This window comes from Xenopus tropicalis, chromosome 4, assembly GCF_000004195.4.
Source record: "Xenopus tropicalis strain Nigerian chromosome 4, UCB_Xtro_10.0, whole genome shotgun sequence".
Taxonomy (NCBI): Eukaryota; Metazoa; Chordata; class Amphibia; order Anura; family Pipidae; genus Xenopus; species Xenopus tropicalis.
In genome coordinates, this window is record NC_030680.2 from 69427193 (window position 1) to 69450989 (window position 23797).

The window sequence follows — 23797 nt, forward strand, 5'->3', positions numbered from 1 at the left end:
TAAATGTGTTTCTTAAACCACACTACACAGTTTTTCATATTATTTAAAAGTAGATAAAAAGTAAACACTTTGTATTTTGGTGGCAGTAGCTCTTTAAACCAAAGCTGGTGGGAGGAACAGGCACAGACAGAGGGGTACTTGTTCCAATTTAAGAATATGACACAGGAGCCAGATGCTTATCTTATGCTCACACCAGCTAGTAAGACTGACATGGTCTAGTTACAGGTTGCAATAATGGCTCTAAACTGCTGCTTGGAAAAAGTCTTCCCAAATGGAATTCTGTATAACCTTTTTGTAACATTAGGTTTGTATTGATGTATTATGTACAGTACCACATTTTGTGCTTATGTGAAACTCCAACGCATATACACCAAATTCAAACGTAATAACCCTTGTTACTGTAAATATATAAGATATGAGGATAACGCATTCTGTAAGTACATTGTTACTTTAAGAATTCTAGGATTAAACAGCTTTTGCTGACAAGCGACAGGATTGCTGGAGATGGATTTACTACAGATGAACACACCATCCGCATCAGGAAAAAATGTGAGTTATTTCATTTTTTATATAAAATAGGCTCTTAAAGAGTTTTTACATGTATTGATTTAATATTATGGACTTAATTGAACTTATATATTCTCACTTTATAAGCAAGCACCTCCAGTCCTAGAGGAGAAGAGGGAGGACTTACACCAATGCAACACGAGGTGGCTAAGTAAGTTGAGGTCACTAAAAAGAAATTAAAATAACCCAATATTCCTTGCACTGCTTCATTCCTTTCCATATTATGATTGGTCTTTGAAATCATGTTAACAGTATGACCACTTAGAATATTTATGCAGCAGTGCAGCCATAAATTAGGATCTCACATACTAACAAGTTGCTACATGGACAGTGTAAAACATATAGACTCCCTATGCTGTGAACTACAGGTATTCCATGTAACCATAACGGGGCAGTGTTACTGAAGTCATGTCTTAAAAAAAAATTATATATATTTATATACAGCTACTCATAGCTGTACTATACTATGGGTATATAGTTATTACCCAGTAGTCCCATGGATTTAGTTCATGGTGGAGGAGATATGATAGTTGAAGAGAGTTGGAGTGGAGTTGAATCAGGGACCCAATAAGCAATCATTTCCTTTCAGCTTGACTGATATCTGTTTTTACAGATATCTGCTTTTGCGTTTTACCGAATCAAACCTTTCTTTCTTCCAGCACTGATTCTCACAAAAGTTTTTTTTTTTTCTTTTTTTTTTTTTAAAAGATCAACAGGTTTGAAAAAAATAATACGGAGAGACAAAAGTATGCCTAATATTGATGAGGACCTACTGAATAAGGTAAAAAGAAAACAGTTAGTTAATGAAATTGTACTGTCTTAAATAGTACTGATTTTAGTACTGAGTCCGGATTTTAGGCAGAGACACAGCATGTGACATTTATGCAGAGTATAAACAAATGTTAGGCATGAGTGTTTCACCACTGATTTTCAGTCTTTTGCAAGCACTCTAGTCAAAACTAGGGTTGCCGCCTTTAGGTTACATGGAATCTGAGTGGGGGGTGGGCAGTGACAGGGATATGATGTGGCAGTCGGCCGGTCAATCAATGAGAGTCCTATACAGATTTCCTTACTTGGAAAACCGGGCAGGCAGTTTTGACCCAGACAACCCCTCCAAAAACCTGTCTGTCTGGGTCAAAACTGGACAGGTGGTAACCCTAGTCAAAACAAGTGTCTTCGATTGTGCTCAGTGAGGTGGTGAGAGAATCTTCCCACGTAAGTTACAAGCACTTTAACAGATTTTGTCAGTATTACATTTCAATTTCATGTTTTCCTAATGGTGAATTATTCTCTGGGGCTTATATTACACTGTGTGTTTTCTCTACTGGTGTAGAAATGCTGGCGATAAAAAGTCTGTCTGTACCATACCCGCCCCATGTACCCAAGAACGCTTGCATGCATTTGCATTTTCTGGCCAAAATCTACCTTGTCCACAATGACAGGCAGAAATCATGCGTTCCTTTCAGTATGGACACGGGACAGATTGGTCTTCACCTGCAGAGAAAAGGCAAAGTCTTATCGTTCGAGGGTACAATTTCATGTCCACCACCACCCCACTCTGAAAAACAACTTTTCCACTGACCTGCATTCACGTGTATATAAGATCATCCACAAACATGAGCTACATTTAGATGCACCCCTTTGTATTGATCTGACAAACCAGCTATTGGGCCAGGGGCACACAAAGTGGATCATCGCTTTCCTCCACCTGCATTTTGTACATACACTCTCATGCGTTTGTTCCTTCCTTCCTTCCTTCATTGGCAGGCATGGCATTGGCCTGTGTGGAGCTACATGGGGCAGATACTGTCATGGTAATGCATGGTATGCATTTTTGCATTGACATAAAAAAGATGATATATATAGTCCATGAAATACAGTTATACATGTGTAACAGTATAGATTGTTATTATGTTTGTTATACCAGTCTTATTTCCTTGCAGTTATCAGTAAAGCAGATAGAGGGCGGTAACTTAAAACAAATCAGCAATGATAAAATGAGCAGAAGCAGCGCTGAAGTTCAAGAAGCCCTGGAAGGTGATGACCTGCCGTCCCCACTTAAAACAAAACTTTTTCTGAGAAGACATAGCCTGAATGTTGCTTGTTTAGCAGATACACAAGAGGACTCTAGTGAGGCCACCGATACCTTAAATGGGACAGATGCAAGTTCCCCCTTGTCTGAAACTTGCGACGTGGATTTAGAACATGAAGATTGCCTAAACAACCAGGAGTTGTCTGAAATGAATTGGCAAAAGGAGCCCCTTTCTGCATGGACTGCTGTTAAGGAACTACTAAAAACAGATGAGTTTGACTGTTCTGGAAAAAAAGACTGTTCTTGTGTGGCTTGTACTTTGGCATTAGAATCTTCTAGGTCTGATCAGTCCTGCTGTGTGAGCTCCGAACAGGACGGTTTTGATACAGTCCCTCTCTAACTTTATCTGCCTTAAGTACAAAGAACTAAACCATAGGGCTAAGGTAATCTACTGACCTTGCTGCTGTGATTTGTTTACCCCCTTGTAGTTCAGGGAATGGAGTGCATCAAACTAACTGTGCCTAACCTATGACTATCCAGTTGCTGTTACTACAGCTCCTAACAGCCCTATTGGCAGAGCTAGGATTTGTATCTAAACTATAGCTGGATAATGACAGACTGGACATTCTTGATTAAGAGCTACTTTTTTTTTTGCCAAGTTAAGATGTTTGCTAGTAAAGGCATATAGTTCCAAACAATGACTTGCTGATGTAAAATTTGTGATCACTTCTGTGTAATTTGTCACTGTATGTTGTGTGTGAGTTTCTAAGATCAGCTGAATGTGTTGCATATCAAACACTGTTTACTTATGGAGTTATTTGCACAGTTACTAAAGCAAGAAGCCACAAGCATGACTGTTTAGATTTAACAAGGTTTTTGTGGACTGGCATCTTTGCTTATGTCCAAATCAGAAGTTCAAAGCACAGAAGAGTCCACTTTAGAAAGAAGTACAACTTTTGAATATTTAGACCTATTTGACAAGACCAGTGTTCATTAATGAAGGAAAAGATATGTTTAGTTCTGCTTATATCTAGGTTTTAGAAATGAAATAAAATGCAAACACATACCTAGAAACATACTCAAAGGAGTATACAGCTTATATTTTTCTAAGTAATTTATCATTTTGGTGGATTTTCTAAAATGCCTTTTACTTGTGCCAAATACTAAATCATAATAAACTACATTCTGAAATAGTTGTTCATGACTTTATTTATAATATTCCTCTCTTTTTACAATATAAACACACTGGTGTAGGATGCATTACGCAGAGTATGAAATACACCTGCCTACTAACTACTTTCTTTTTTTGCAGACTAAAGCTGACAATACAGGGACAGATTAACTTGTTTGGTTAAATCACCAAATACGTGGCCAATCTGCCACCCTGGTTAAGGTGGCCACACACGTGGCGATCTGACGATCTTTCGTGCGACCATCAGTCGCACGAAAGATCGTCAGATCCGCCACTAACCTTCAGGGCTGAAACAGGCAGATAAGGAGGTAGAAACAATAGGATTTCTACCTCCTGCCGATTCAGCGCTGAAGGCAGATTTTGGTCAGGCGCCTTCTATGGCGCCCGATCGGCGAGTCGACCGATATCAGCAGCTTCCTGCGATATCGGTCGACTCGCCAACTAGCCATACACGCACCGAATATCGTACGAAACGAGGTTTCGTACGATATTATCGGTGCGTGTATGGCCAGCTTTATGGGCCAAATCCAACTTATCTTATCATTGGTCCTTGTATGGGATCTGTTATCTGGAAACCCATTATCCAGAAAGCTCTGAATTAAGGGATGACCATCTCCCATAGATTCCATTTTAATTACATTTAAAAAAAAAATTGTATTTCCCTTTTCTCTGTAATAAGTCACTACCTTGTACTTAATACAATTAACCCTTACTGGACAAAAAACAATCCTATTGGGCTTAATTATGTTTAAATCATTTTTCAATTATCAAAGTACGGAGATCTAAAGTTTGGATATGCCCAGCATTCTGGATAACAGGTCCCACACCTGTATTGCATTTTGGAGCCGTAACCTTTTTATTTAAGGGCTCTGGTACACGGGGAGATTAGTCGCCCGCGATTTAACTCCCTGTTCGCGGGCGACTAATCTCCCCGAGTTGCCTACCCCTGCCATCCCACCGGCGAACATGTAAGTCGCCGGCGGGATGGCAGACGCGGCGGGGCGATTTGCGGAAATCGCCGAAAAAGACTCGCGAGTCTTTTTCGGCGATTTGCGCGAAATCGCGCCGCCGCGTCTGCCATCCCGCCGGCGACTTACATGTTCGCCGGTGGGATGGCAGGGGGAAGGCAACTCGGGGAGATTAGTCGCCCGCGAGCAGGGAGTTTTGCCGCGGGCGACTAATCTCCCCGTGTACCAGAGCCCTAAGGGGAACTCCTCCCAAATACAACTTAAGCTTTTTATAAAGTAAACATAATTTCAAGCAATTTTGTTCTGTTCTACATTTTCTAAGAGCCTAAGTATACTGTACTGTGACACAGCAACCTACCTGTCATCCTGATACCCTTCAGTAGTAGTTTTTATTACATTTATACACTCAAAGCAAGCAATAAGCTGGTCCAAATGAGTGGATCTTTGCACTATTTAGCCACCCATAGACTGAAGAGACATTTCCGCCAACCCTGGGCAAATAAACAGCTCACTGTTTTTGGATGGGCAGTTTTTATCAGCCTGTTTAAGGGCTAGGCTTTATACCTTTTTAATTTGGTTTATTGGTGTGTACAATGGCTACACTGTGTAAAGATGTTTTACTGATCTAATTGAATTATTATTGCATTGCTCTTGCTTAGTGCTTGATGACTGCTATTTTCATTTTGGTCTCTGTGCCCACTACAAAATGTTATAATCCGATCCATATTGTGTATCAAAAAAAAAAAAAAAAACACTTCTGAAATTTCTAGTTATAAGGCTGAACGTGATAGGTTAGATCAGGGGTCGTCCAACTTTTTAAAAAGGGGGCCAGTTCAGTCCCTCGGACTTAAACCAGCTAATGACGCTGCACACGCCATTACCATAGTTTGAGGACGCCTGGGTTAGATGCTATAAGTACAAGCTTTCCGCTGATTAGTAAAGATTCTTTAGGAGAGATCTATAGTTTGGAATAAAAAAGTCGAACTTTTTTGAAACCATCAGAATGTTCACTTTCCTAAAATATATAACCTCTAGGGTTCTTTGCACACACATTACTCTGTATCTTTGCACATTTGACCATTGTGTCCCTACAACTTTATCAATAGGTGGTATTTTACTTAGGAGATGTAGACAAACATCCTTAAACTGTCTCTTTCCCAAGTGCTTGCGGGAAAAAATAAACCTTTTAAATGCCAAAAAGTTATATTCATAACATTTTTAATTCATGATCTCCTTTTTCCAGGTAGACTGGTGTTACCTTAGCGGTTATGATTCACTACAACATTTACAACGTTAGTCTCCTTACATTTCCAATGTCCCTTATAACCTCCTAGTGGCATTCTTCATTTTGAGGGTGCAGCTCTGGTTGATGTTAAAGAGGAACAGTCACTAGAATGAAAATTCTTCAAGCCCTTAACATAATATAAACTATTAAAGAATCTCGCCAAACTGGAACATATATATCAGTGAATATTGCCCTTTTACATCCTTTCCCTTAAGCCACCATTTTACATTGCCTAGTGATAAGTAAGAGAATAGCACCCAGCAGGGGAAGTAAGAGAAACAGAATCATGTTTTATATTTGCCTCAAAGGACCTGCATGGTGCAGGAACATGCATAATTAACCATTATTAAAATTAAAAGTTTGGAAATAACATTTTAAATGGCAGAATGCAAGGCGCACATTTTTTATATACCATAAAAAGGACTATCCCTTTGACTTCAAATGGTAACTGTATTTTGTAGGCACACATTGGGTTACCTTTCTTTTATGCTGTTGTGATTTTCAAACTGTAGTGTTGCTGCACATTGTAAACAGACCTTTAATATTCTAGCGACACTAGATAAATAAGCTAAAAGTATCTGGCCCAGAACAACACAAAATGTAACCTTTATTGTCTTTGGATGTAATGGCACATAATCCTTACGGAGTCGAAAATATGTTTTTAAATGTATGTCACATTCACACGTTCTCAGAAAAACAAATCTAAAACAGTTCCTGAATTTTTATAACAAAAGTGGAAAATTATGTATGCTGTTCAAATAATTTAACATATAAACGGTTTGATAACCTTACACGAGGACCTTTTAAAAGAAGGTCCGCTTGCTTTCTTTTTGCTTACCAAAAAATGTTAGATTTAGAAAAAGGCAATGTCTTTTTCAGTCATTTTTGTAACGTAAAGGATTTCAGTGCCTGTCTTAAAATGCATGCAGTGCTTGAAAGCTCAGTCACATCAAAGGCCTCGTGTTTAACATCTCAGTAATTGATTATTCAGTCATCGTCTTCATCTGAATCCATCACTTTTCTTCTGTTAAACTGGAAGGCAAGAAGACACCCAAAACAGGAATAACGTCACTTTATACACTGCTGCGATCAAACTATAAGAAGCATTATTTATTTATGCTATTATATTGTTTATTTTTTTTAAGATTTCCTTAAAACATAGACAAGCACTGCTCCACCCTTTTTTCTGTACATTATCCCATCAAGAAGGTACAATATGCAGCTCTGGTGTAGTGGGCCAGGGCAATACACTGAAATGGCTCATTCTGACTAAGAGTTTATTGTGGTCTGTTGTAAATTAGTGGATTTCTTCACATATTGGGGAAAATTCCTAGCAAATATACTGCCTTGGCATGTAAGGGCCTGCAGGATCCCAAGCTACATAGACATAATAAATTGGGATAAATCATGTATTAGAAGCCCATAATAAAGTTCCCTTTCTTTTGTCATATTTGAATGGTATCTTGTGCAACATTCATAGTTAAAAAAGGCAATATACTAATCTTTATAAATCAATGAAATCTATTTCAAATAATCTAAAAATAGAAGCTACAAATTCCCCTGTGTGGCAATCACAAGACCCTTACCTCAAGTTATAACTGAGGGCAGAAAAGGGGAGTAAGAGCACACTGGCCATGCACTCACCTTTACTGTAGTCTTCTTTTCTGTCTGCTGACTCACTTTTTCCAAAATTTCTATTAATCCTTCCTCTGATAACTGAGAAGAATTTATGTTACAATTATTGCTCAGATAAATTACAAACCCAATGAACTGTACTAAAATAAACATTTTATTCAAAGCTTCATAAGGAATTAAGCCTCACACTTCCATGGACCATTGATTCAGACACAGGGCATGCACTGGTTAGGAACTCCATGATACTGTTTTCCATTCATTAGCACAGTTGTGCAAAACAACCCTGCATTCTTACAAGGAGTAAAACATACAAATAGACTGATTGGCATTCTCTACACACCTCTCATATGGAAGTACCTTTAAAATTAGTTTGCCTATCAATTATGTAATAATGTATTTATTTTTTTACAATATATGTCTTGATGAATTGTACAAAACATATATGGTAACCTGCACCACATGATATGATGCTTTCAGCTTGGGAATTAAAAAACTGGGGAAAGGGATAAAGAGCAGAACTGAGTAAAATATAGTGAAGTCATGCCAAACAAGGTACCAATATGCAGGAGAGGTATCAAATTGCTTAGCTCTGCTAAACAAATTAGTGGTATGACAAATCAATGATTATAACAGATACACAACTTTTAAATGTGGTGCCTCATCAAGTATGTGTGGGTGCTATTTAAGAATGTACTGAAGAGAAACAATACATCTGATATGTAAGAACACTTAAGTACAACAGTTTTAAGTCCTAATTCATCTTAGTTTATGCTACAAATCATGGTGTCACAACACAAAGCTTAATTCATGCGATTTAAAAGAACTTACTTTGCCACCAAGCTGTCCAAATCTTGCCATTTGTATAAGATAATTCTCAACAGCTTTGGCTTTTTCAGGTTTAACGAGTGCCAGATTATTCACTGTTTGAAGAAAACAATATTGCTAATGCCTCAGTAAATTGTATATAATATATAAACAATGTAAAATAATTGTAATCACACATTCGCAAGACTTGAGTGGGATATATTCATGCTCTTCATGCTGGGAGGGGTGGATTGTAATACCAAATATTCCCACTGGAAGGGCAGTCTGGGGTCTGGTTTTGTTGGACCCTCAAAAGGATTTTAATCCTAATATGACAAGGTATACCACATTTTATCAGGGGAAGCAAACTGCCACCATAGCTAATAAAACTGGTTTGCAAAAGTAATACACTGAATATTTCTAATACAGGTATGGGACCCATCATCCAGAATGCTCGGGACCTAGGGGTTTTCCGGATAAGGGATCTTTCCGTAATTTGGATCTGCACACCTTGTCTACTAAACATTTATTTAAACATAAAAAAACCAATGAGTGTTTTGCTTCCAACAAGGATTAATTGTGTCTTAGTTGGGATCAAGGAAATCATTTTTAAAAATTAGAATTATTTGCTTATAATTGAGTCTATAGGAGATAACCTTCCCGTAATTCGGAACTTTCTGGATAATGAGTTTCCGGATAACGGATCCCATACATGTACCAGGGAATAAACGTATAGCAGGGAATAAAATAAGTTATTAGCTATTGTGAGGGTTTTTTTTGCTATGGTGAAGAGAAAGTGGGCATCAATTTCTCATGCCCATTTGCAGAGGGTCTAGATGGGCATTGGTACATGTATTAAGCCTAGGATGGCAAGAAACATTGTGCAAAATGCAGTTTTATTGATTAATCGTAAAGATACATACATTTGACAAAAACATAATACCTCATAACCTCCTTCATAAGTCTTTCATGCTGCTTGTGCCCTAAACTAAAATATGTCTTGGAAGACCCAATAAGAATTGTGAAGTCATAAAATAAAGCCTATAGAGTACATGGCCAGATAGACATAAAAATTCCTTGGAGGGCCACAGGCCACATTGATTTAATCCCCTCTTCACCCAGTCATCCACACGGATATCCCAGTTGGACCATGAATTACTAAAGGGGGCACAGGATCTAAAGGGATCCAGGCTGGTGTCTCTGTACTTTGTACAGAAAAGTGATATATTTGAAGTCAAATATCTGAATAACCATACCAATAACCATATCAAAATATCCAAGGCTATTGTGATACTAATATCTACAGTTAGTATTAGTGGTTGTATTTATAGTTTATGTATGTGAGTGTATAGATTGGTAGGTGTGGGTTAGGTGTGCTGGGTTTACTTGGATGGGTTGAACTTGATGGACACTGGTCTTTTTTCAACCCTATGTAACTATGTAATACAGTGTTCAAATAGAAGAGACAAGAATATACTCACACCTAGCCCGTGCTGCCTGGCTGAGAACTTGAGCTAAAATGTTATTTCTCATGTCATCTTCTCTGTAGGCAAAAAAAAAAAAAAAGCATACACTTTAATACAGTTTTTAAAAGGAAACATAAAATGTTCTTACAACATTTGGCATTTACCTAATTTTCATGTGTTCACAACAATATTTTTCATGTTCTAGCTCGCCATAACTGAAAATAAACCTATGGACCAGGGTGCACAAAGGTGTGAATTACCAAGTCATTTGTGAATACAACTTGAGTCATGCTACAGGGCTGTTTGAGTGTCCCATTGGGCAATGACTGCAAGGAGTCTGACTGACCAGGAATGACAGTATTATCAGTTCATTTGTGTTACCTCTTGCCAAAGTGGCCAAAATGTGCTAACTTTTTGCTCATTTGGCAACCTTACATGTGAGTGTATCTTTCAGTGTATGGCCATCTTTGCAGAGTTCATTATACAGGAGGCTGTATAAAAAATCCTTAAAGTGATACTGACAGCCAATTATTTTTTTTTTTTTTACACCTGCTGTTGTGTTTTAATTTTTATCAGCTTTAAATTCCTTATAAAACTATATCTGCAAAGTTTTTTGCTTCATAATTATGGCAGCATGAATTACAGACCCACGGAGCAGCCATGTTTGTTCCCCTCTTCCGGGTTTTAATTTAAATGCCTCCCAAGTGAATAAATATGCCCAATCACAAACCTGCAACGCCCCTTCTGCTTTCAGCTGGTGTGTGACAAGCTCAGCTGCGTTGTCTACGTGTAATGGGGAGGGAGAGCCCTTAGAAGCAGGCAGGCAGGGGAAAGCAATTTAAGTTCTTTGTGCAAAGAGCAGGAGGGGGGGGGGCAATGAAAAGATCGAGCCTGCCTGCTATCTAGTTCACAATGCGAAGAGCGAGGGAGGGAGGGGGAACTCTTTGAAGCAAAGGGCAAGCTGAATCCTCCCAGTTTATGACATAGTCCTTTTGACAGATTGAGAAGCTGCAGTCGGGCTGCCAGACAGTCGGGTTCAGGATCTTCAGTAGGATTTATGTAGAGAAACAGGACTTTTATGGAAAAACATAACCTATAGGTAGGTGTGGAAGTAGGTTCATATTTTTTTAAAAAAAAAATTGGTGTCAGTATCACTTTAATCCTTTTACTTGTTAAGGATCAGCGCATGGGGTTGTTCCATTAATTTTAATTATTTCAGCATGAAACAATCCCACACTTTGCTCTCCTGCAATCCAGAAGTCAAAGCAAAACAGAGGCAGCTGTCTAAGAATTTCTATGCACAGTAAGTAGGAAAGATGAGAAAGGGAGAATGCACTGCAAAGGATCAAGGTTTTCAAGAAAATTTTATGACTTTTTAAATAGAAGTATATTTAAGTCAGCTATGTTCTATTAAAGGGTAAACCTGAAAATTAGCTTTTGTATTTACGTATAAGGGCACCTGTGAAAAATTGTTTCCTCCACCGTAGTTGTGGGCTATTAGAGTCTGCACTCCAGTTGATGGAAACAATATGATGCAATATTGTTGTTAAATAACAACTGGTGTGAGAGACCAAGCTGGGACACAAACATTAGGGGGATGTTTCTTAATAAATGTTAATAAATGTTTCGTAATAAACTGATCTTGTTTAATTTGGCCACAAAGGGATATGCAAACTTATTAAGAGACGGCTGCATTCATGGCAGCCAGCCTAACCTCATGAAAGGCCATTCTTTTTTGCCCCCATACTCTGATCAATAAGCTATGGACTTCAGTCAGGAATGGCCAAGTCAGCAGGCAACTGATCTGTTTATAAGGGGCCGACTACCACTTAACTACGCCAATCTTGTCCCCATAACGAATAAAAGGCACAACCAATTAGATGTTTCCTTTAAAACACATTACCAGTAAAAGCTGCCTGCTTGCTATATGTGAGCTTTGCTCCTGATATTATATAAACCTTTTGTATTTAAATTGTCTTTCCTGGAAAGTATAAATTTAATTGCCAGAATGTATTAGTTATTAACAGAAGAGATTGTATCTCACACACCTTTGTTTGGCTTCTTGTTGAGACTGATCATTTACAGCATCCTAAAATATGAAAGAATAAATTAATGTACAAACTATATACTGCACAAAAATACTTATTTATATTATCAGTTTCTAAAAGAATGTTGAAGACTGGGAAATTCAGAGTTGAGATCAACACATTCCTTTTGCAAACAGGGAAACCTCTGTGCATAGACTCACAAATTCAAGACACACATTCCTAACATTAATTTGCAATGAGAAACATTTATCTGAGCAATTTATATCCAGTTTTAAAGGTGGTATGTAGTTTCATCAGTATAATAAAAAAAAAGTTACAGAAATTAAGCAGTATGAACAACACTGCAGCTTTGCAGTAAATGTCTTACACTTTATTATATACTTAATATGTGTATATGCCTTTTGGGTGGTAACAACTACAGATAACTGCATAAATGAGTCCAAGTCTGGAAGCAGCCAACAATATTTTTGAAGCTTTTGATATCCTTAGCCTGCCAAAAAGGTCTATAATATTATCAATAGAATTGGATTCTGCAGGTAAGGGTGTATAAAAATAAGTACACAAAACTTGCCCTCCCTGAACTTCAGGAGACAGTAGAGAGCGCCCTCCCGCTTTTTAAAGGAGAAGGAAAGGCAAAGTCACTAGGGGGTGCCAAAATGTTAGGCACCCCCAAGTGACTTTAATCGCTTACCTTCTACCCCGGGCTGGTGCCCCTGTACAGAGAGAACAGCACCAGCCCGGGGTAGCAGCGATAGCTTCCTCCTTCCTGATCAATCGCGCGCTTGCGCAGTAGAGTGAAAAGCCGAACTTTAACTTTAGCACTCTACTGCGCATGCGTTTGTCCGGGAAAATTGGCTAGCGAGCGAATAGGAAGGAGGAAGCACTCTCTACAGGTACTCGGGCTGGTGCTGTTTTCTCCTAACAGGGGCACCAGCCCGGGGTACAAGTTAAGCGATTTAAGTCACTTGGGGGTGCCTAACATTTTGGCACCCCCAAGTGACTTAGCCTTTCCTTGTCCTTTAAACTTACATAAGAAACACAAGGAGCCGTAGACAACTTTGAGAGAATATGGAGTGACTGGTGCAACCTGGACCCCTTGGGCTTGTAACCTCTATCACAGGCTAATACTAGCTATATTAGTGCACCTCTTTGACAAACGTACTTGCCACCAACAACAGATCATCCTAACAAATTGTGTACTGGTAACACCATATTGCAATATTGTTATTGACTCACTGCAACCAATTGTATAGCATTGTTCATTTCTTATTTTTGTTGGATATATGTATAAACTCAATAAAATTTCACCTTTAAAAAATACACAAACTAGACTGCAGGATATACTGGACTAAAACAATATGCCATGTATCACTATTAAACAGGTAGTTAAATGTGCACATTTCCATTACCAAACTAGGTTATTGAATCCAAGGAGGCACAGTTTACAGAAAAATGACCAGTGGTAATCCTGTAACAGCATGCCCAATCTAAACGTTTTATATTCACTGAAAACCTTCAGGAATTATCCAAATAGTTGTGTATTGTAAAGAGCCAAACATTTGACAGTTCAGACAGACTTGAGTTTAAAGTAGCATTAAAGGAACAGTAACACCAAAAAATAAAAGAGCTTTAAAGTAATAAAAATATAATGCACTGTTGCCATGCACTGGTAAAATTGGTGTGTTTGCTACAGTGACACTACTATAATTTATATAATAAGCTGCTGTGTAGCCACGGGGGCAGCCATTCAAGCTGGAAAAAAGGAGAAAAGGCACAGGTTACATAGCAGATAACAGATAAGCTCTGTAGAATACAATAGTGTTTTATCTGTTATCTGCTATGTGCCTGTGCCTTTTCTCCTTTGAATGGCTGCCTCCATGGTTACATAGCAGCTTATTTATATAAATTATAGTAGAGTTTCTGAAGTAAACACACAACTTTTACCAGTGCAGGGCAGCAGCACATTATATTTTAGTTACTTCTATACACTTTCATTTTTTGGTGTTACTGTTCTTTAAAAGGTCTTCACTACTATGGCCCAGGACACAAGACAACACTTGCAGCAATGAAAAGCCTAGGGAACAGGTACCTTATGTAGCTACAGGCTGGTAAACATGACGCTTGCAACTGAAAGCAGTATTCCTCCCTTTCTACTTTCTGAAACTATATAGCAACAATCCGTTCTCTTCCAGGTTTTCTACATTGTTTTAGGAGTCAGAGCCAAAGCAAATAAAAACAGAAATGCAGATACTGCTTTCCAGCTACATTTCCAAATAACTTCAATGCAAATGGTTAATTAATATATATTACAAATCTGCTTTGAAGGATATCTTCTACCACTATGAATTATGGGTTGGGATATATTGCTTGTGCTTACACTTAACCATCATATTTTGCATATAACAAAAGGAATACAAAAACACATGCTAAGGGCTGCACTAATTGTCTTTATTCCAGCCCAAATGACATATGTAATATACTAGTTATAGTGGCAATCTGAATGTATGTGCAAGCTGGCACCAGAGATTATTTCTGGTCAGGTATAACACCATCTTATTAATGGCTAAAAAACACGAGAGACATGTTCAGCAGTAACAGTAAATGGAAGGTGTGACACTTAGTACATGCATAGCAACTGGCAGCAGCAGGCTCAATGCTCAGCACGTTGGTGTACTACTAATAGTAGAGAATCCCTGCAGGCTAGCAGGAGGCGAATAAAGCCGGCTCCTCACCCCATGTTTACTCTGCAGCTCTGCCATGCGCTGCCTGCGAATAGCCTCCAGCTCCGGGTCCGCCATTGCGCTCCGGTCCTGATTTCCAGCCCCAGTCTCTGCGCACTCGGCCTCCCACTCTGTAACAAGCTAAGTAGTGCGTCACAGCGCTCTTACAGCGGCACGTACTCGCACGCTTGCGTGCTATCTGAGTTCTGAAGGCATTACTAGCTGCTAACGTTATCGAGTCGACAGTTATAATCGAATGTAGGTTAACATTTCATTTCCGCGCAGAGTTGAATTTCAGCACTTTTATAAATAATGCATTTAACACCTAAAAGTGAATGTTTGTTGTTTTGGACCCAAAGGGTATCTACCTTAGCCCCTATGTGGTGGAAGCAGTGCACAAATGTGCAACAGGTTTCATGAAATTCCCTCTAAACTCACAGCACCTAAGTGTGTTTGATGATAGCAAAGGGGGGTACTGAGGTTGCCACCTGTTCGGTTTTGACCCAAACAGTTTGGTTTTAATTAGGCTTGTTTGCTTCTCAACTATCTCTTTGGTGTTTAGCCTTGTGCAAATTTCAGAGTTTTCTGGATGACTGCTATAACTGACCCAATACAATTAAAGGATTGGACTTAAGCTGCCCATACACGGGCAGATCCGTTCGCTTGGCGATGTCGCCAAGCGAGCGGATCTTCACCTGATATCCCCACCTACGGGTGGGCGATATCGGGTAACGTAGGCAACAACAACAACAGAACATTTGTAAAGCGCTTTTCTCCCGTGGGACCCAAGGCGCATAAGCTTGTCTCAGATCAGTACATATCTATGTGTGCAGAGGAGAAGTTATGTGGACATAAATGCCAGGCTAAACAGGTGGCTTTTCAGTTTTGATTTAAACGTGTCCAGGGTTGGAGCTGTCTTGATCCCGTTTGGCAGGGCATTCCACAGGGTAGGGGCAGCATAAGTAATTATTATTATAGAATATATCTTTATTGTCATTGTCACATAGTAAACAACGAGATTTAAAAGAAGCAAGCAACAACTCAAAGCATGACAGAAAGCTTTGGATCCAAAGGTTTTCAGTTGAACTCTGGGGGTGGTCAGATTATTGGATCCATTTGATCTAAGGTTGTGAGAGGTGTGACGTAGTTGCAACAAGTCCTTCAGGTATCCGGGGCCAAGGCCATGTAGGGATTTGAATGTTAGCATGCCAATTTTGAAAAGGATTCTCCATTTTATGGGTAGCCAGTGTAGTGAGCGAAGGATTGGTGTTATGTGGCAATGGCGGGGTTGGCTTGTTATCAATCTTGCGGCAGCATTCTGTACTAGCTGCAGGCGGTGTAGGTCTTTATTTGGAAGGCCTGCATAGAGGGCATTGCAATAGTCCAGTTGTGATGTGATGAAGGCGTGAACTAGGCAAATTCGATCATTTGGCCCTGGGGCCAAACGATCGAATTCTAACAGCGGCAATGGGGCAGTCGGCTCGGAGACCGCATCAAGGAACCGATGCGGTCCCCGATCCGAATTTTCTAACCTGGCCGATCAATATCTCGCCAATTTCAGGCCAGATATCGGTCGGCCAGACCCCTCGTTAATGCCCCTACACAGGGCGATTAGCTGCCTAATCCGTCCAAGGGACCGATATCGGCAGCTACAGTCGGCCCATGTATGGGGACCATTACTCAGGCAAAATAAAGACAGAACTAGGGTTGCCAACCATCTGGTTTTGAACTGGACATCCCAGCTCTCCATTAAAAACTGAACGGAATTCCAGCCAATTGTAAGTGATGCAGTAAACGCACCCTGGCATCATAACCCCATCGAATATGCCTGACCCTAATGTCATCATGCCCACCCTTAGCTTTACTGCCCCACCCTTGATACTATCAGCCCCGTCCCCTTTGTTCAAGTTTAACCACTGGCAAAGGTGGCAATCCTAGTGTGTACACACTTTTAGGGATTATACTGGAAAATAAAATACTAACATATACTGTATAAGACAAAAATGGATTAGGCTTTGAATAATGTTTTCTTATATTAAAGACACATGTCATGTTGAAGTAGAGAGTCTGAGTTAAGTAGCATAGTATACATGGACAAAGGCATGTAGTTAGGGTGTGCCGGTGGGCACAGGCCACAGTGGGGCCCTGTATTTATTTCCTGCCTTATAGCTGGGCAGGCAGGGTTGCAACCTGTTTGGTTTTGACCTCAACAGTTTTCCTAAGGTCTGTTTGGGTCTCAACTCTCTATTCTGTTTTCAGCCTTGTGAAAACCAAACTATAATCTAGCCATTAAATGAAAGACAAATATTAAGATGCTCACCCCAACATGGGTTGTTATTGTCAAGTGGAGTTATTTTTTTATTATTGCAGAAGAAAAAAAAAAAAAAAAGCAAATCAGTCAATTAGTCAATTAATTGATCAGTCAATTAGCATTGTTGTATTTCAGAGCCTCGTGGATAAGTAATTTCTGTATAATAGATTCCGTACCTTTAATTACAGGATTGAATTTACTGATCAGGCAGAATAAAGATAGAGATAGGGTTCTCACGTGTGTTTTGAACTAGACTTCCCCGTTTTTCAAAGAGCTTTCCCTCCTGTTTAAAACACTGAGAAAACTAGGCAGAAATCCAGCTAATTGCATCTAAGTGATGCAATAACCCTGTCCCGGCATCATTACTCCGCTGACATCATTGTTCCCACCTCTGATGTCATCATGCCCACCCCCAACATCACTGACCCACCCACTTTGTTCAGGGTTAGCCACCAGCAAAGGTGGCAACCCTTAAGTCAGGCAGGGTTGGACTGGGTGACTGGTTGGACTGGGTCCTGCCCAAGCGGCCCGACTGGGCCCTACTGGGGGCCCTCGCCGTATGCCAAACTCCCTCCCCCGAGAGTGCCTGCTTTAGCCTTACCTTGGGCCAAATGGGGGAGAGAGAGCTTCAGCCACAGGCCTTATGGCTGCTGGTACTGTGCACTTGCATATTCAACACTGTAGTAGTAGTACAGAAGACATGACATACTTAAACATTTACTGACTGAAGTATATTGAGTAGTAAATCACATGCATATGGATGTTAGTACCTGGAAAAAGGAGAGTAAAAGGTATTGGTGATAAAACAAATGAACTGGATGACAGAGAGAGACAGAATGTGGAGTCTTAAGAGTGGGAGAGAAATCAAACCTACAGGCCAGTAATAATAAAGGCCATGTTACTGCATGAGGAGACACCCTTGCTGTTCCAAATGTAAAACTGGGATTTTGGGTGCATTGTGTGTAATCTCCCAGGTATATAATTTCTAGCATCAAATAAATATTCAAACCAAAGAGGCCATGGCACCTCAGAATTTTCTGCCCCAGTTGTGAAAGTTGATAGGGGCAGGCAGGGTGGGCAGCTGGGAGGCAGAAAAGTTTCATGCAGTGGCAAAACTTACCCCCTGGCCAAAATTATCTTCCACAGTACCTGCATCATATATCACTCTCATTGTGTTTGTTTTTGTGCAGTTTCCATGCTGTGGAATATGTTGGAGCTTTTTAAATACGTGATAATAATAACAGTTTTTTTTTTGTTTTTTTTTTATCCAATTTAACCCTAATTCTGGCTACCTCCTGTGAGAAAGACAATTGTTTTTGGCTAGACATTGCTCCATCTGAACCTCAGTTGTGTGAACCAGTGTAATCACAATCTCTCTCTCCAGAATCAGAATGGTTAAAGATCACAAGCTGATGTGTGACAGGCCAACAATTTAGTCCTCATGTTTAATGCGGCGTACAATAATTCACCAGTTGGTGCACAGGCTGTGCTCTCAGGTTCCATGGGAATGACTCTGTGTACTGTTTGTTTGAAAAATATTTATTAATCAAACAAAACATATTTTTTATGAAAGGGTAGGAAGTCATTAAAGCATACCTCCCAACATTTGAAAAATGGAAAGAGGGACAAAAAGAAATACTGTGTGTGCGTGGCCAGGTTTTTTTGATCACAATTTTTGCAACCACAACTCATAAATACCACTCCCATTTTACTAAATTTGACAGGTTATTAGAAGTTTGAACACTTTTCTGGGGTTTTTGGGGTCGTTTTATGTATTATTACAGTTTTGCTAAACTTAAGGCTGATGCCAGACGTGGCGTAGGGCTGATATTTTCGGCAAGCGGAAAAACGCTAAGCGAAAATACAGCCCTACGCCTGCTACTTGTGCCTGCACCCGAATGAATGGAATACGCTCGGGTGCAGGCACATGTAGCCGATATACGCATGAAAATGCGAGACTTTGCATTCTCTCGCATTTTCATGCATATATCGGCTACATGTGCCTGCACCCGAGCGTATCTCATTCATTCGGGTGCAGGCACAAGTAGCAGGCGTAGGTCTGAATTTTCACCAAGTGTTTTTCCGCTTGCCGAAAATATCAGCCCTACACCACGTCTGGCATCAGCCTAAGCTGCAAGTCTCAGTTCCCAAGAGACCTGTTTAGCTTATTAGTTACAATTGTAAGTTACAATTGTGTGTAGTGCAGGGGGGCTTGTTAAGTTTCTGGGCTCTGCCAAAAGCTCACTTATTTAATTAAATGTGAGAAACAATGTATCTAATGCAGGTGAAGCTTGTTAAGATTTCTGGGCTCTCTGCCAAAAGCTACTTTTTAATTAAGTTTGTATCTTTTTTAGCGTTCAGTGCGGGAGATCAAAGGGAAATGAGGGACTTTTCAGTAAGAATCTGGGACTGACGGCTGAGCTGCTAAAAAAGGGACTGTCCTGCAAAAATTGGGACAGTTGGGAGGGATGATTAAAGGGGGTTTTCATCTTTGTACAACATTCACAAATCTAACAGTTCACATTAATAGAACAATCTTTGCCATATACATAGTTAACAAAAAATGTGCAGCTGAAGAGATAGTCACCTCAGAATCATCCCTCTGCAGAGCCTTCACTTATGATGTCACACATAGTACTGGCAGCAGACTGAACTCCTATTGGCTGTGTCTCCTGTCAGTCTGACACTGCTTCCTGTGCCTGTGACATGTGCTGCAAAGGTAACATAATAGTATGTTAGATCTGTGACATGCTGAGTCTGTTTGCCTGTGCCATTGCAATTGAGAAATTAACTTATAACATTTCAATTTATGCAACTGGTTAGAGTGCATGAGCAACCAATAAATTGGTCCAATAGGAGAAAAGTAAGGCAAAGCCTGGACCTGATGATGTAAGCATTTCAGACGTTCTCAGTGTGTCAGGTTCAAAATAGGCCACTCCCATCCATTCAGTGATCACAGAGACATGAGAAGGACTGATTTAACCGATATAAAAAGTAACTTTGACAGTGGCCCTTTTTAATGGAAAATGGATTTACTAACACGCTGAGAGCATTGTTGGTGGTTAATAAGATTTGGACATTGAAGGTGAACAGCCCCTTTAAGCCTCATTTACAATTGCAGTGCTTTGTACAAAGGTCATTTGTTAAATGCAACTCGCCAGGTTTTTCCTCAAAATACTGTGTTTTTCCCCACAATTCTAGCGTATGCTGTAATTGCGTGTGATGTGCCAAAATGCATGTATATTTATAAATTTAAAGTTGCAGGTACCATTATCAGACTGGGGCTAGCATCAATCACTTTCAGCTTACCAAATCAGATAGCATTAATAATGGCATTAGCAGGGCATTCACTTGGTGGTTTTCATATAATAAATAATAAAATCTATTTTTGTTATTATCAAATTGAATCAGACCCCATATTTGCCTATATTTCAGTGAGCCAATTCTTTTAGACAAAGCTAATATGTATGTCCAGCTCACACCACTAGATGTCCTCATGTACTTTATTTTTTTAACAAATTACATCAGTAGTGGAAAGCTTTTTGGTTCTGTATGTTTGTACATATATCTTTATTTATAAAGTGCTACTTATGTACGCAGCGCTGTACAGTAGAATAGATTATTACAACAGGGGGTTATTAAAATAATATTAGGTTCTGTAAATTTAAGTGGGAAAATAATATTTAAAATAACTGTTTACTGCTAGGAAGAGTTTGCAAAGCTATTGGAGATTATTTTTATTGTGTTTTACTTAAGAAAAGAAAGCACATTACAACCAAATTCTTTTAACTTTTATAGCAGATTTCTAAATGTGGACCCCTTACTCTTGCCTTTAAATAAGAAAAGTGAATAACCTTAAGAAGGGTAACCTCCCCTTGATCCGAGTGGAAACTTTTTTCAAGCCTGTGCAGATTTCCAGTTCTGAACTAACTGCAGTTCCATAATTTATTTGTATAAGTTTTGCTTGCTTCAATATGGCTGTACATTCCACCATTTCCAGCGTAGCCATCTTCACAACATGGCATAGCGAGGGATTCATTAGGAATGATTTACAAAGACATCAGACAGAAGTGCAAGAGCAATAAGTGTGCCCCTTAGTGCTCATTTAAAGAGAGTGTCCAGGATCTAGCTATGGTCTGCACCTTGTGCAGGATAATAAATCTTGTGTAAAGTACATCATCAATATGTATAGGCCAGCTCTGTCCTTACCATCTACCATAGGGAGGTAATTGCAGTTCTGTATTCTGGGATACAAACAGGTCTCTGCTGCACAGATACCTGGAGCATTGACAAGTGCAGCAATTTATCCATGTGCAGAGCAGGGAGCAAAAGTGCAAAAAACATGGGTTTGTGACTCCTTTGCACTTATTAAAGGAGTAACATAACATAGTAAGTTAGGTTGAAAAAAGACGTACGTCCATCACGTTCAACCATAATGCCTATATATAACCTGCATAACTACTAGTTGATCCAGTGGAAGGCAAAAAAATCTGAAGCCTCTCTAATTTGCGGCAGAGGGGAAAACATTCCTTCCTGACTCCAAGATGGCAATCGGAATAGTCCCTGGATCAACTTGTACTAAGAGCTATCTCCCATAACCCTGTATTCCCTCACTTGTACTGAGAGCTATCCCCCATACCCCTGTATTCCCTCACTTGTACTAAGAGCTATCTCCCATAACCCCGTATTCCCTCACTTGCTAAGAAGCCATCCAGCCCTTTCTTAAAACTATATAACGTATCAGCCAGCGTAACGACTGATTCGGGGAGGGAATTCCACAACTTCACAGCTCTCCCTTCTAAATGGAGATGATGCCCTCGTTACTGGTAAATAAGGCTTTAGAGAGGTTATTATATAATCCCCTTATATATTTATACATAGTTATCATGTCACCTCTTAAGCGCCTCTTCTCCAGTGTAAACAGACCCAACTTGGCCAGTCTTTTTTCCATAACTGAGACTTTCCATACCCTTTACCAGCTTAGTTGCCCTTCTCTGGACCCTCTCTAATTCAATAATGTCCCGTTCGAGCACTGGAGACCAAAACTGAACAGCATATTCTTACCAGCGCTCTGTAAAGGGGAAGGATAACCCCCTCCTCCCGTGAATCTATACCCCTTTTAATACAGCTCAAAACCTTGTTTGCCCTTGCAGCTGCTGCCTGGCATTGCTTGCTACAGCCAAGCTTAGTATCTACAAGGACTCCAAGGTCCTTCTCCATTATGGATTTGCCTAGTGCAGTCCCATTAAGGGTATAAGTGGCTTGTATATTTTTACATCCCAGGTGCATGACCTTACATTTATCCACATTAAATCTCATCTGCCACTTAGCCGCCCAGATTGCTAGTTGGTCAAGATCCTGCTGCAAGGATGCCACATCCTGGATAGAATTGACTGGTCTGCAGAGTTTTGTGTCATCTGCAAACACTGATTCATTACTTATAATACCCTCCCCTAAGTAATTCATGAACAAGTTATACAAAAGTGGACCCAGTACAGAACCCTGAGGGACCCCACTGAGAACCTTATTCCAAGTAGAGAATGTACCATTAACAACCACCCTCTGTACCCGATCTTGTAGCAGGAAAGGTAAAAACTAAGTAAGCTTTATCAGAAAGGTCTATGTAAATACAGCCATAAGCACTTACAGCAGGGATCCCCAACCTTTTTTTTTTACCCGTGAGCCATATTCAAATGTAAAAAGACTTGGGGAGCAACACAAGCATAATACATTTTCCTGGGGGTGCCAAATAAGGACTGTTATTGGTTATTTGGTAGCTTCTAAAACTGTTTACTCAGGTATGGTAATGGTTTCTGCAGAAGAAATATTTTGTTCTATGTGGCACAAATGTGGCAAATCTATTGGTAGTAAAATGCCAAAATGGCTTTCCTTCTCCTTTAAATCCCCTTATTGGGTGCAAGTCAATTGTGTGTTTAGACTCAACACACAAAGAAAGCCCTGAAAGTAATACCTTTTACAGCCTACAGACCCATAGGGCATCACACGGCTATCTCCATTGCTAAAAAGATATTTATTTAAATGGTATTTACATTTCTGAAGCAAACATATACTGCAGAACCCCCTTTTTAATTTTCTCAGGAGACTGGAAGTACATGGTGTAAATTTCAGGAAAATGTAATCTCAAGGTAATGCTTTTAAGCAACTTAAGCTCAAATGATATAAGCACATTAGTCATTTTTTATTTGTAATACACTACTTTACTGTGTTAATGACAAGGGTTGCAGCATTAATGTTATACTATGGGACAGCATGTGAAAGACCACTGTGAGATTCAGATTGCAAAAATACATTTTTTTTTTTACAAAAGAAGGCAATTTTTCACCATTTATTATGTGTTTAAACTGCAACAAATCCAAGAATAAAAATACGCTGTCACGGTCATGAAGAACTCAATGGCAGCCGTCCTTTTTCAATTGGCTAAGCTTTCTTTGTTTCTTGGTTTTAGAGGTTTTTGGGGTTTATCGATGCTTTCATTTGTGCAACAAAAGAAAAATTCATGTTTTTTGCATTTTTTTGTTCATACTTTTTTTTTAAAGGCTGTTTTAATAAATCACTTGGTATTTGTGGTTTTAAAGAAAATTAGTTTTTTTCTTGGTTTCAGAAACCTCTAAAGCCGTGAAAATGAGAATGTTGATAAATGGGCCTCCTAGATTTTCAGGCACATTTACTTACCAAACAGTGTGCAAAATGCTATTTTTAGTTTCCTATATGAGGTAAAAAACAAGCGGAGTTCACTATTTATAGGAGG

The 23797-nt window shown here is 39.5% G+C and overlaps 2 protein-coding genes across 3 annotated transcripts in view; one reads left to right on the top strand and one right to left on the bottom strand.

Moving 5' to 3' along the window:
- ankrd27 (ankyrin repeat domain 27) overlaps positions 1-3792 on the top strand; it is a 55513-nt gene extending 51721 nt beyond the window's left edge. For both annotated transcript variants that reach the window (XM_004913553.4, XM_002934381.5), the window contains 4 exons: positions 456-549; positions 655-718; positions 1276-1348; positions 2511-3792. In XM_004913553.4, coding sequence (XP_004913610.2) covers positions 456-549; positions 655-718; positions 1276-1348; positions 2511-2999 — 720 coding nt within the window. In that variant the 3' untranslated portion in view covers positions 3000-3792. The remainder of the gene's footprint in view (positions 1-455; positions 550-654; positions 719-1275; positions 1349-2510) is intronic.
- A 2832-nt stretch (positions 3793-6624) lies between these two features.
- Positions 6625-14799, bottom strand: pdcd5 (programmed cell death 5). Its single transcript, NM_001017011.1, is given in 6 exon segments — positions 6625-7076; positions 7689-7760; positions 8508-8599; positions 9965-10026; positions 11998-12038; positions 14730-14799. Coding segments are annotated over 6 exon segments (378 nt in total). The 5' UTR covers positions 14796-14799; the 3' UTR covers positions 6625-7031.
- Positions 14800-23797: the final 8998 nt, after the last annotated feature.